The 14,069-nt window shown below is 43.9% G+C and overlaps 1 protein-coding gene across 3 annotated transcripts in view; it reads right to left on the bottom strand.

Moving 5' to 3' along the window:
* Window positions 1-14,069, bottom strand: part of man1a1 (mannosidase, alpha, class 1A, member 1) — an 85,858-nt gene that overhangs the window by 7,670 nt on the left and 64,119 nt on the right. For all 3 annotated transcript variants that reach the window (XM_086018606.1, XM_086018604.1, XM_086018605.1), the window contains 4 exons: window positions 7,120-7,214; window positions 2,891-3,014; window positions 2,652-2,745; window positions 629-744 (listed from right to left, as the gene is read on the bottom strand). In XM_086018606.1, coding sequence (XP_085874732.1) covers window positions 629-744; window positions 2,652-2,745; window positions 2,891-3,014; window positions 7,120-7,214 — 429 coding nt within the window. The remainder of the gene's footprint in view (window positions 1-628; window positions 745-2,651; window positions 2,746-2,890; window positions 3,015-7,119; window positions 7,215-14,069) is intronic.

Below are 14,069 nucleotides of genomic sequence, written 5' to 3' on the forward strand. Positions count from 1 at the left end.
GAAAGGCGCTCATCTACTTTGTGGCGTCCCCGCTCGACAAAGAATTCACTTTTAATCCACAGGATCAAGGCGGATTACGGGTAAAGTATCTCCTCAAGATTAATGTCGCGTTGACGACGCGTGTGAGTGAGTGTGCCAGCGGATGCCTGAGCAGATGACCCTGATTAGGCTTGTCATGCAAACGTGTGCGTGCGTGGTGTGTGTTCAGATGCGCTAGGCTACGCTAGGCATTGCGCCATCTGCTTTGACTCCCACAATGCACCAGCACAAGGACCCAAATCTACATCAAGCTCGCACCTTTTAGACTAAAATAACCGTGTGTGAGTGTGTGAAGAAGAAAGACAGTGAGTGAGAGAATATTCATGCGTGTCTTCACAATTGGATGTTTTGCACCATTACGTCAATTCAAGTGAGGGCCCTTACAAGAAGTTGCTCAATGTGGTCCTCTGAGAGCCAAATAGACGTGTATAACTGTGTGCGAGAAACCAAGTGACTGACATCATGTGTGTGTTTATCAACGTTGACAATTGTATGTTTTGCACCATTTCGTGTACGTGAGGGCCCACACAAAGAGGTTTTACAGACTAATGACATGTTTATGAAGTGTTTTTTTTTTTTTTCGTGTTACCTGGAGGGCGTCATAATACATCTTCTTGGCCTCATCGTCCGTCTTGTCCGACATGAGCCAGGCTTTGAGCAGGTACTCGTAAAAGCTGTCACCTAGGCCGCCTACGGACACATGATCTGCAACACAAGCATCCAGATTAACCTCCTCCTCCTCCTCCTCACACTCATCATCATCATCTTCCTCATCCTTTTCGCCGGTTTTCAGATTACACTGACAGCAAACGCTCCATCATACGCCACCTCTGCTGCGGTTGAGTCCACGTCGACTGCGTGCATGTGTGAGGAGGTGTCGGCGAGTGAAATGATGATGATGATAAAGACAAGAAGAATTTTGTGTTTTTTTTTTTTTTTTTAATTCTGAAAATCCCCTCACCTAAAATCAATTGCATTTTATTCAAGTGGAAAAAAAAGAAAAACAAAAATCTCAAATTGTAATATACCTGCTTTTTGGATTTTTTTTTTTCCCACAAAGAAAACACGACACGGAAAATATCACTTACGTATGTGACCTTATTTCACTTGACTGTCGTGCTTGTTTGCGCTCTTCCATTGCCCAACCAAATTTCCAAAAAGGCCATTTTCAGCGACGGCGAGCGAGAGTGGCAGCTGCTCTAAATAGAGCATGATGGGATTGATCTGACAAACCCAAGACGAAAGATACTCTTGAAAGGCGACAGTTGCAGCTGCTACACTGCAGATGATCGGCTCAAAGATCCAATGGAAGGATTTAAAAATGCTTTCCTTTTGGGTTCTTTTTGGGAGACACCCCAAGGTCATAAATTATGCAGCAAACGCGTTTTCATGCTAATTACGTAATGACTTTCTGGAGCCAAATCAGCATTAATGCAGTTTTTTTTTTTTTTGTTGTTGTTGAGGTTGAAAGTTACCGTCTGAAGTCAGAATCCCAAAACATCCGATTCTATTTGGATAAAACACTGGGCTAAATGCGAATTATTACAACAGGCGCACTTGTGATGAATATTTTAATGTAAACTAAAGAGGTACGCGTCCATATTTGAAGCATCAAACAAAGTAAAAGCAACAAAGAAGAAAAAAGAAGTCAATAATACAAAAAAGATGAAACAAATATTCTTATTTGATGCCAGGACGCTGTGCATAAAACAAGAGCGAGCGTCTCTATGAATAATTAAATGAGAAAAATTGCTTTATCTTTTCAACTTGGAGAAGCTGAAATAAGTTGGAGCATTTTCTAAAGCAAGTTTCACTTGATTAGAAAAAAAAAAGTCTTTTCAAGTATTGATGTAGCGGATCAGGAGGATTGTGATGTCATACCTGTCAATTTATAAGTTTTCCCCGGATTTTATACGTTTTTTGATCATTTCAAATTGTGTACGCCGTATGAGAACTTTTGTACGGGGGAAAAAAAAAAATTGAACTCATTTTTTTGTTAGACCGATCTCGTCTTGTCCATTTCGGCTCTAATACGGAGCTTCCCTTAGCGATTCCGACAGCAAACTTCGGCCTTCAGCCTTTCCACAAAAAAAACAACCCCAACAACAAACGTTTTATGATGTGTTTTTAAAAGGAAAACTATCACGCGCTACCATTGTCTTTTATATGAACAAACAGTAACATCATCATCAAATAGAATAACATTAAATCGAATGCAAACAATTCAACTATTTTGCCACTTTTTTTTTGCTTCAATTCAATGGATATTGTTTTTCTTCCTCTGCCACAAGAGGGCAGTCTAATACAGACACAACTATACAGTACATGGAGACAAGTCAATAGTTACTCTGAGAGTTACAATATCAGTCGCTCTTCGCTGAGGATAAATATATACATGAGAGTATTTTCTTTTTTGGGGGGGATACATTTATTTTGATCATGTATAAAATGGGAGTTTGGAAAAAAAACATAAAAGTCAGTTCACTTGTGAGGACAAGAAACAAACTGTTGAGTCAGAATGCCACAATACAGATATGTTAATATTAATTAATATGAATGCCGTCAGGGTCCTCCGAAACACACAATCGCGTAATTAACTGAGAAGTACTTACGTTGACCCCACTGGCCGCTGTTGGGGTTCAAATAGTTGGGATACAGTCCCTGAGGTTTATCCAAGCGATTCAGAACTTTGCGGATGTTCATCACCTAGGAACAAAGACCGTCAAGAAATGTCCACATTTCAACATTTTTCACAATACAACACGAAATAAGCATGACAAATATCAAAAGCGATTGCAAATAAGATTTCCAAAGAAGCGTTTCTCGTGTCTGGGAATTGAAGAGCTCGTACCTTGTGAGCAAAGTCTGGGTTTCCCGACAGTTTGCTGAGGTGCATAAATTCCAGATGCAGCGTCCCGTACTCGGCCAGGATGCTGCTGCCGCCCGACGCCCACGGCCAGTTGCGACCGATTCCACTGCGCAGGCACACAAAACGGAAAGAGCTTTTATTGTCCGATGTTGCTTCCTTCAGGTGAATACGTTGGAACACGCGAGTCCACTTCACTCCTCTCCTCCAAGTCGAAAGCTTGAAGTTGACTTCTCGCCACGTTACAGAGGACTCACGAGTCGCCCGTCAGGCGGACGAGTGTGGAGCAGCGAAATGTTCGGCCAACAAAGCGACGGCGTCTTAGCTAGCCGTTAGCCTCACTAGCGCTGCTGATTCCAATCACGGCTCGATTCAACTTGCTACTTTCCAAAGGCGGTACGGAAAAAGCAAAAAAAAAAAAAAAAAAAAAAAAAGCACAAATTGCTAGCATGTATGCTAACGAGAAAAACATAATTTAGATGAATTTGTGAAGAGCAAGCTTATTGAATTTTCACAATGACAAAAAAAAAAGATCAAGAGAGTATCTGTTGATCTCGTTTCATTTCAAAGCTCATTTGGTCAACTTCTCATTTCGTGTCGGCACAGAACGACGACAAGAGAAAAGGGGGAAAAATTCCGGTCTTAATGGGCGGTGCGAAAGGGGATGTAAAGAGCCAGACGGAGCCGCGGCGTGTTGGGAACAATGTGAGAAGCATTTAAAAGAAGAAGTGGAAGCTAATTAAGAGGCAGCTGTCAAAACATTTGAAGTGTGTCAAAGTGCTCAAGGAAAGACTTTCCTTTCCACAGAGTAGACCAGATGAAATATTTCGAGCTCTGCTGCAGGAAAGTTGAGAGACCAAAAGAGCTTGTTATCTCCCTCACACAGTTACCAGGTTGCCTTTGACACTTTTTTTTTTTTTTACGTGGAGAACAACTTCACATCTGGTAGCTATAAGGTTTGCACACAGAAAAGAGGAAAAAAAAAAATACCCACAGACGACCAAACTCTCAATCAGGAAGTCCCGCTCGCTTTAAAAAGGCTTTAAAATGTAACTTTTGGACTTAAAAGTTCATTGGCCAAGCCAAAAGGTTTGCATTAGTCAGCATGTGTCGGCTTTGAGTCAGTCGGAAATGTTCTTGCCTTTGGGGGGTTGGGGGGGTGGGGTGGGGAGGGAAAGCGGGGCTTAGAAGGTGAAGCCATTCACTGCCAGCCGTTTTCAGAGACGAGGTCGCCATGTAGCCAGCGTTTGCGAGCATTTTGACGGATGCTTGCAAGAGTGCGCAATATTGTGTTGGGTGACTACAAGCACTGGCCGTACCAACCAAAACGACGTCATTCACCAGAACAAAATCATTATCATTAACACTGGTTTTGGACCCAAAAGCAGAAGAGAAAAGACCTTTTTCTGGAAAACAAAAAAAACCCAACCCAAAACATATTAAGCAAAACAGTGAAATTGACAATATTTTTTGCATTTGTGACACCAACTACAAAACAACAACACAGTCCCATTTTCTTGGATATTTTGCAGGATATTTACCATTTTTAGCTTTTCTTTTTTAAGTGTCTTGTTTGTCCTTCACATACGGTCCTTCGGGTGGGTCTCCCGCACTGACGAGTGCGACCCCCCACCAGATGCTAAAATGACCAATCCCGCCCCGCCTCGCCGAGGGGCACCCACTGCGGCTCGCTAACCTGGAAAAACAGAGCGGGCGGGCGGCGTCCCAGCTCCATAAATTAGCACACGTCTGTCGCTCCTCCGGAAGGCGCTCCCGCTCTCTCGCTCTGAGATGAAGCGTTTGTTGGCCCAGATAGATTTTTTCCGCCGCACCCCCCCACACCTCTCTCGCTTCCACATCCACTTTTATTCTCTCCATAGCTCTTTCTTTGCTGGCGTCAAATCTATGGCAACTGCTTGGGGTGAGGAAAAAGGAGCGTGGCGATGGATTCACAGTTAGCCACTTAATTAGAGACTTTAAATCGCGGCAGCTGTCCAGGGATTTGAGCCTGCAGCCGCACGAGGCCACCTTAGCGCACTTGAAACGGAACGGGATGCCACATCAGCTTTGTGAACATGTGGCTTGCAACTGAGATGCTAGAAGAAGAAGAAGAAGAAGAAGAAAAAAAAAAGGGACAATTCAACACTCCGGACATGTCCAATGGCGCCGCCTTATGTACAAAATGTTACATTTTTAACTCGAGGGATATTCCGATGACCATTTGAGATAAAAGCCGGGAAGCTGTTTTCCTTTACTAAAAGACGTTACCACCCGCTGGCTTGACATGCACATTACAGCGTTATTTTTTTTTAAATACTTGTGGTGAAAAGACTTGCCCACCTTCCAATTCCAGCAGGTCTTAGCAAACGACAAAATCCAATTTGAACATAACTTTCCACAGTAAAACTCAAATGTAGAGTACATGCAACTTTTTTTTTTGTTGTATTAATACCTTGTTAAATATGTTAATGCAATCTGTCAATAGCACGGCAAACCGAGGCGAAGGAGCGGGTCAGCCGAGGTTCTGACACGAGCCCACTCGGCCGCGCTAATGGACCCACTCAGCGTCTAAGGCCTATTAATCAAACGGCGAGACCCCAAGAGCTTAGCATTGATTGCTTCAGCCTTTGAGCCGAGCTGCGAGCGACAGAAGGAGCACATCTGTCAAATAAAGTGACAGGCTTTTTTTTGCACAAGCTATTGAGAAGAAGATGAAGAGCGACAGAAAACTGTCTAACTTCATTACATTCGTCCACGCCAACAGAAAAGGCAATTAAACATTCAAGCTGGGACACTGGCCACAATCGGCCTTTTGCTAAGTTAGCTACTGTCGCTAAGTCCAACAGACTTTGCGCAGACGTCACGGGAGATTCCTTTTATTTGTCTTGTCAAGCCTTGTTGTTTTATGGGCTAAAAGTCGTCACATTAGCACCATTTCCGTTCACGATCTTATAGTAGCAAAGCATTACTTCGTTTTGGGCTAGGTAAATACATCTAAAATGTGGACAAAAGAATTCTAAAAGCTATCACTGAATATTGCAGATTTTTAAATTCGTATAGTCTGCATAATTAGAATGACTGAAACATTTTAAGGCTACTTTCCGTAAGCCGTTTAGCTAGCAGACTTTTGTCAGACAACATGACGGTTTGGTGGAATATTTTGGTGTTCTCTTTTGTTTTGTCAGTTTTCCAGTCAACTTCAACTGGGTGTGACAAATAATCAGCTTGAAGGGTCTGAATCATTTCCCCGCAATAAACGGGGGTTCCTGTACATGTAAAACGATCAAAAATTATCTGGAATCGGTTTACCTTGCTAGCAACATCGATTGTAAGCAAGTCAAATGTAATAGTCCAAAGTATTGGACACCTAGTCCAGGATTTCTGAGACTATAGTGGTATTAAGTAGCGGCAGTAAGCGGCTCGCATGCGCCGCCACGGCCAGTGAATGTGCACTGAACTTTGCGAACGGGGGCTACGCTGGCTACAGCCGATAACGAGCGCTGAATAGTTTCCATAAGATGCTAATCCTAAACCACTCGCCAAACGAACGCACACTTTCCAGTATAAGTGAGTGAGGAGGGTCAAATGTGTTCGACCCGCACGACACATCAATCGGTTGGATTAAGCAGCAATTTTCTCTCAGTCACCGGAAATCAATGTTCACGCTTACGGAGCGGATCTCTTTCAAGGAGCTAAAGAAGGCTCATGGAGAAGAAGCCGCCTCCTGTGCAACGAACGATGAGACTATGACACGGTCAGGAGGAAATTGCTGGTTTTAGTAACATTTTGACATTTCTCATTTGTAAGAGCAGAAAAAAAAAACCCGAAACAGATTACGTGAACCCTGAACGTGCGATGAATGAGACGTCATTTCTTTTGACTACTCTCCAAACGTTTTTCTCCATGCAGAGCTAGCTGCGGCGTGTAAACACACCGAGGAACTTGGTTTGGAACAGCCTGTTTATTCCCATGACGGCTGGGATTTTAATTAGAGTCTGACAAAACCGAGCAGCGTCGTTCAACGTTTGCTCTCAGGGGGCCGGGGAGGTGAAACCTGACAAAAGAGACAAAATGGAGGACGACTGTTCCCTTCATTATCGGGTGTTGTTGAAAGGAGTTTGCCTTTTTGGGCTTTTTTAGATTGAGAGCCAGATTACATTGTTAGCACTGATAAAGCACCAACGTGGTCTGACGTGGGGGTCTTGGAGTCTTACCTCTTGAGGTTGAGCAACGCCCAGGGGATTCCAGTGGGCGTTTTAAAGGCCGGGAGCAGTTTTTCACCCAGTTCCACCGCTTTTCTGCGGAAAACCTGCAGATGAGAGGGACAAACGTTCATTTTTGCAGATCGGCAGAGTGGCACTTTTCACGGGAACTGCAGCAATCCACAGAACTGGAAATGCAAGTTACTGGGACCTTTTAACCCCTAACCCCGGGCCCAACGCCTTACAGTGAATGCTAAGCCTTCACCCAAAACCAAAACCTTGGCCTTAACTCTAAAGCATTGAGAAATTCGCCTCGTTTACCATGGCTACATCTTGACCCCGGCATGTTTTTACTTCCACTAACTCTCTAGAGTGAAAACTGTGGAGGTTGGACTATACTCCGAGTCCTGCAAGAAGTCATGTCTCCTGTCATCATTCATCCGTCATCATATCCAAACACCAGTGTGAGGCGGCAGCTGACTTGCGGGCATGTCTTTCCCCCCCGAGACGGCAAACGGCGCTCTGCGGGGTGGGCGAGGGACCGGCAAAAAAGGCGAGTCGAAGACGAGCCAGGCGGCAAAGCTCAAGAGGCCGCTTGTCAACAGCGGAGTGGAAACGCCCGCAGAGAAGCAACATCAACTAGTACTTGCACATTTCGCTCTTTGGTTGCACGTCGGAGCTTGGCCTGCAAAATCCAACTTTTGACGCTACCTCCACTTGCTAAATCTAAAGGTACATTCAGCACTTCATGCTTTTCTGCATGTTTTTTTTTTTTTTTTTTCCCCCTGCCAAATATTAGAATCAGCTTCAAAAAAATCCATATTGGCCGGGCTTTTAAAACAAACAGCCACAACGGCAAGTCACTGGCATCTTGTGTAATGTGGCTTTTTCATTGAAATGACTTCCTGACGTCAACTTCTCGTGGCTTTTCGGATACTTGGTGGCACCGCTGATGCCAAAGTACCCCACAGCGAGTGTGTGAGTGTGTAACAAGGCGTCAGAGCCCGGTGATTAATGCCTTTAATAACGCATGGAGCACACTGCAGGGTGGAATAAAAACACTCGCAGGGACGCACAGAAGAATAATTTCAACGCGCCCCGCGTCCAAGGCTATTATGTCGCGTGCCAAAGCAGCTTTAATAAGCAAATGAATTATACAAGCAGCCAAGCCGCAGAGCCAGAGAGCCTGCCATCATTAGGAAAAACTCATATTGATCAATACATTTCACGGGGGCCCGGACGCCCCCGCGTGGAAACAAACCAGTTTCGGGGTCACGTCGAGGCTTTTACAAGCTCACCAATGAGCTGGTCAACCTGAGCGCTTCCCTGTGCTCTCACGCAAACTACGAAGAGGCCCATAACCGATATTTGGAGGCGATAATCATGTTCAGCAAAACGGAAAATATTGGCGTCAAAATCTTGTGTCGACTGAAAATGACATCACAACTGCTCACAACGACCAATCACGACTCAGATTCAGAAAGCAGGTCAGCCGTGATTGGTCGTTGTGAGCAGTTGTGATGTCATTTTCAGAAGACAAAATGGCCGCCCCCAGAGATGGCTAAAAACAAGTGCATTTTGCTGCTTAATTTACATTCCAAAAACGCAAAATTAATTTGAATGCCTTGTTTCAACTAGTGGGCCTGCTGGGAACATATTCTTGAAAAAAATATGTTTGGGTTGACTTCCGCTTTAACTTTGTCTTTAAGCATCTGCTCATATTAGCATAATGTTGATTTTTTTTTTATCATCAATGTTTGCCAATGTTTGTGCTCCAAAATGTCAAAAAGACAGAAATGTTAAGATTTCACTTAGCTTTGTTTTGATTTCAAATAAAAACAAAAAGTGCAGTGTTCCCAGTGTCAGTAGAATCCCTCGTAAAGTTAAGTGAAAATGTAAACACAGCTTCAAATTGATTATTGGCCGTCAGATTTTTTGACGCCAACGTTTGTCAAAACACTGAATCTCTAATCTCGATGCCGGTGATTCTCAGAAGCTGCAATAAACACAAAGACTTTCTGGCAGCTTGAAGTGACGTTTTCAGTGCATTTATTTGAGTTTGTCTCCTCTCTGGATTTTTACAGAAAATTCCGCCACGTGGCTTGATCATGCCGTTTCGAAGCGGCGTTTTGCGATGCGGCGCAGGAACTGCGTGTCGTGTTGACCTTTGCGATGCACTCGCCTGCCCCCTGCTTGAGCACGCACGTACTTCAAGACGGCCCGGCGTGGCAAGCGCTCCCGTTCATTACCTCCCGCCTCTTTCACGACCTTCAAACGGTGCTCTCTGAAGACGCGGCGGAGGGCAAAAGCGTCACGCCGCCGTCCGACTTCCAGAGGAATAAAAAAAGTAGGACGCGCTTTTTTTTTTTTCATCAATTATCTGGCAGGCTTTAAAAATGTCCTGCGTGTCTACTGCTCCACATTCTCTGACCTGAATCACAGCTGTCGCTTTTACTTTTCCTGCACTCTCCTTTTTGACTTTATTGTTTGGACGCACTTTGAGATGACCTTCTAATCAGAAAGCGTGGAAAGTCAACGCTGTAAAGAAACACGGCGTTTATGACTACGGCCTTCTCGACCGCGCTCTACTTCGGTGACTCACAAGCAGTCACTTTGCCGCGGCGGGAAAATGATCCCGAGTCACAGAACTTGATGATGTTAATCTCATTGTGTTCATCTATAGACCAAAGGACTGGCCACTTGAATTCCCGCCACGAAACAGACGAGACGAGCGGAATGCTTGTCACGTTGTTCTGCGTGTGGCTGGAAAGCAGAAAGCAATCACCAAGTCAATGACGCTGAACATTGTCGAAGACACGGGGGCCATTTGTACGTTGCAAAAGCAGCCGTTTAGCCACTTGTCGCCAATACGCACCATTTTGACGGCTCATTTCAGATTTCCGCATTGCTGAACATTCATTTCTATTAGGGATTGGGTTTCCATACACATATATCGAGAAAGAAACGGTTTTGGTTATTTTAGTCATATACTTTGTATTGATTAAAAGAAACCCTTCAGCCTCTGTGTAAGATGAAGGTATCATGATGGTGACAATTTGAGCCTGAAATGACGCCTTTTTCAAAATTTGCATGTCTTATATGAAATCCGCAACTGATCAAATCAAAGGCGATAAAGTCGTTAATAATACAGATAAAAAAATACAAATTCAACAGAGTATATTTTGTGAAACGTTAGCAAGCTCACCAACTTCATTTTGGTTGTGTCCGTAAGCCCGACTTGGGATTTATAAAGACAGACTTGTGACTGGTTCTAATTTAAGGAACATGTCAAACTTGACACGTGTTACCGTCTATGAAGCGCAGAATGCATGGAGTGTGCTTGGATGCGAGACGCACTTCGCCTCAGCATACACACATTACAGTACACGCACGCACGCACACACACACACACACACGCCCGCCCCCACACGCGCACACGAGACAGCTTTGAGCCCTGGTGAAGCCTGCTGTTGCTTTGCTTTGTACGCTGCGTCAGAGTTTCTCTCTCGCTCTCTCAGCGGCTTTATTAGTCTCCTTCAGGCTGGCGGGAGCAAGTCAAGCCCAAAAGAGCGTCGGAATTAAAAGCTACAAAAGGCCTGGCGCGGAACCGTGTCAAAGCTGCGCTCGTCTGCGCAGAGTGGGGAGTCGAGCGAAACTCCACTTGTTTGGGGGATCTTTTACTTCCCGTTCAGGCTACGTTTACCACGGCAGTGCACTCGTGTTTATCGCTAGGATATGTTCCTTATATGTATGGATAAAGGAACTTTTACCCCACCCACACGCTTTAAACTTATCAAAATACACTTTTTAAAGCATTCCTTAGTGCCTGTTCTCACTCTCTCGCCATCCAAAAATGAAAGACTAGCACATAACATCACTTGGAGGGGGCGGAGAGAAGACTCTGAGCAGTGTGCTTGCTTCAAGTTAAAGTGTCCTGTCAAATGACATATAAAGCTGGGACTGCTGTATATTAAAAAAAAAAAAAAAAAAAAGTTCAACCAAACCATATCGTTTTGTCTAACAAAAGTCTGCTAGCTTCACGCTAACGACACCGTTGACGAAAAATCCAAATTAGCATGTTATGTCCCAGCAACAAAAGCAAACGAGTGGAGTACATCCAGGTCTCACAGATGCTTCAAACTTCCAACTTTTGAGGCCCACGCCAACAACATTCCACATTTTTGCTTGTCGTCTTGTTTCGTCATCATAAATAATTCATGAGCATGGCAAGATGGCAGAAATGCATTCTGGGACATAAAGGTGCTCCCGAGCAGATATCGAAAACAACATTTAAAAGCCAATGCAATGAATGGCAATGAATTTCTACCCTGAACATCATTCCCTCTGCGCCCTGACGCAAGGCCACCGACTGCTGACTCGGTGCTACTTTTATTCTTCTTCCTTTTTTTTTTTTTTTAACACTGCGCTGTTCAGTGGCGGGGATTTACATAAAAAAAGTGCCGCCTCAGTGGAAGAGCGACACACACAAGTCTGGTGGGCAGGGGGGGACGCCAACATGTTTGAGTATTCCGGGGAGGTGTCGAGCGGTAAGGACGATTTAACAGACTATTAGAGAGGCGGCAATGAACAGCGCACATTAAAAGTCGTAACAATCGGGAATCACAGCAAATACGCTGGAACCTTTCACATGAGTCCAAACAAGTTTGGCTTTTTGGTTTTGTTTTCCTCCGTCTGGGATTTGTTTTACTTCTCCTGAGAGCAAACAAGCTCGTAAACAGTTGAATCAAGTTTTGCTTTCACGCGATGATTAACCTGCATTATCTTCAACACAAATATGGATCATATACAACAGATATCGGCGTCAATTGAAGGTTTTGGAAATGCGACCAAAGTAAAGAAAAAGCCAAACACCTTAGTGCTTTGACGCTTGCTGTGGTGAGTTTCGGTGAGTCACATCGTAGCTCCCAACCCCACCCGAAACGTTCAATATTGCTCCGTTCTTGCTATCGTACGCATAAAAGCAGGGTGTAAAATGGCCTCATGTTGTTCAAGGCAACAAGGAAGCTCAAACGTTGGCGGGGAAAAAAACAACAACATTGAGGCCATTTTCAAAAGCAGACAAGTTACACACAAAAAAAAAGCGAGTCAAAAAAAATTTGCATTTTCACAGCGGCGGCAGACTTTGATTGACATCCACATTAAAAGATGACATCTTGACGTCTCTCATGCTGTCTTCCATAAAAAAGAAAAAAAAAAAAAAAGAAAAAAAAAAGAAATTTGCCAAGAGCAAAACAGGCTTTTGCCTTGTCGGAAAGTATCACAGCTTTTTGTGATGACTGCGATCGCTTGACAGCTGCTGCGGCAGGAGAAAAAAAAACAAAAACACATCCAAATTGAGTTTTGCATGTACTTTTTAACAAGTGAAGTTCTCAACATAAGATACGCTTCCATCGAGAATATTTATGTACGGCTTTTTGGAGCTATCTACAAAGCTGCTGACTATTCTTGCTGCTTTCCCCTCCGCGTATACTTCGAAATTGTTTGTATCTGCTCATTGGCCGCTGTTGCAAATACGCAGACTCTGATGTTTATTATCCTCGTGTGCCGCTTCTGCCAAGAGCGGAAACGCAGAACTATGAAAGAAGGCTTCTTATTCTATTCTATTTCACGCTAATGTCGGCTGCCTTTTTATGTTCCTTCCCATCTCATCACTTTGCATTTTGCACCTGTTCTATGAAGCGCTTAGTGAGCATTGTCTGTCAAATGCGCTTCATACGTAAACTTCCTTACTTGTTCGCCTAAGTGAGTTAAAAAAAAAAAAAAAAAAAGCCAACAAAAGGGGAAGCGGTAGCACAAAGCTGAACCATGTTTTTGGCCTCCTGCTGAGCTTAAAGGGCCAAAAGAGGGCGCTGGACATGAATATTGAGCAAAGAGCCGCAAGGCAGAGTGCAGCCTTGGCAGCTGGAAAACAAAAAAAAAAAAAAAAAAAGTACAAAATGTCTCGGAAGATGACAAGGAATGAAAGATTTAGAAAATATACCATCTTCTTGTACAAAAAATACAGTACGTAGAAAAGTGTCTGCAACGGAGTGCAATGTGAGCAATACAACCAAGTGATTTTTTTTCTTTTTTAACTTTTAGCTAGGGTGGAAACGGTTCACTGATAAACCTTGATAACGGTTCAGACTGTGAACATGACTTCAAAGCTTCCAAATTGGATGACAGCATGCAAAGTAATGGCTTCGGCTTGGGATGGCGGACACGAGTTTCTGGCAAAATAGTTTTGGCAAACTCCCACTGGCTACCAAACAAACAAACGGCAATAACAAGCAACCCAGTTGGCGGAGATCATAAAAGTGGGCCATAAAACCATCATTTGCTCCAGATAAAACCCGCGCTTGTAAAAATGCAAATGATCTTGTATTACAGCAAGAGGCCGTGACATTCAGCACAAGAGTGCCATCCGATGAGATCCAAACATCGTGGTGGTCCTGCAGGAGCTGCTTTATTTTCATGAAGTTTTCCACTTGTGAAGTCGTGCAAGTTGAGCTAATGCGGGGCATACGTGGTCAATTAATCGTTTCATGTTTTATGATTTGTTTTGACAGTTGACAACAGTTTGAAACTACCGACGCCTACAGGATTTGAGTGGTACAGCAATGACAAGCATGTAAGTTAAGGAAGGAAATTGCCCTTCTCCGTTTCTTATTACCCCTACTTATGGAAACGATTCTTTGAAAAATAAGCCAGACCGCGTCGAAAACGGGGCATTATCCGACACCTCCGTTATAAACCAAGGTGAGCGCGCTCTTTCCGATTTAACGACACAGACGACAATGAACATCTGTGACACCCAGGAAAAAGCAAAGCAAGGTCAGGTTATTCCAGCCGCTGCCATTTCACGCCGTCAAGTCAGGCAAACACGGTAGTATAGCTAAAACAAAACCCGAGCTAATGAATCAAGGCGTTGTAAGGTGGGCTCGTTACCTGTGGGTGTCGTT

This window comes from Filicampus tigris, chromosome 20 (assembly GCF_054856515.1).
Source record: "Filicampus tigris isolate MCC_2025a chromosome 20, RoL_Ftig_1.0, whole genome shotgun sequence".
In the NCBI taxonomy this organism is placed as follows: domain Eukaryota; kingdom Metazoa; phylum Chordata; class Actinopteri; order Syngnathiformes; family Syngnathidae; genus Filicampus; species Filicampus tigris.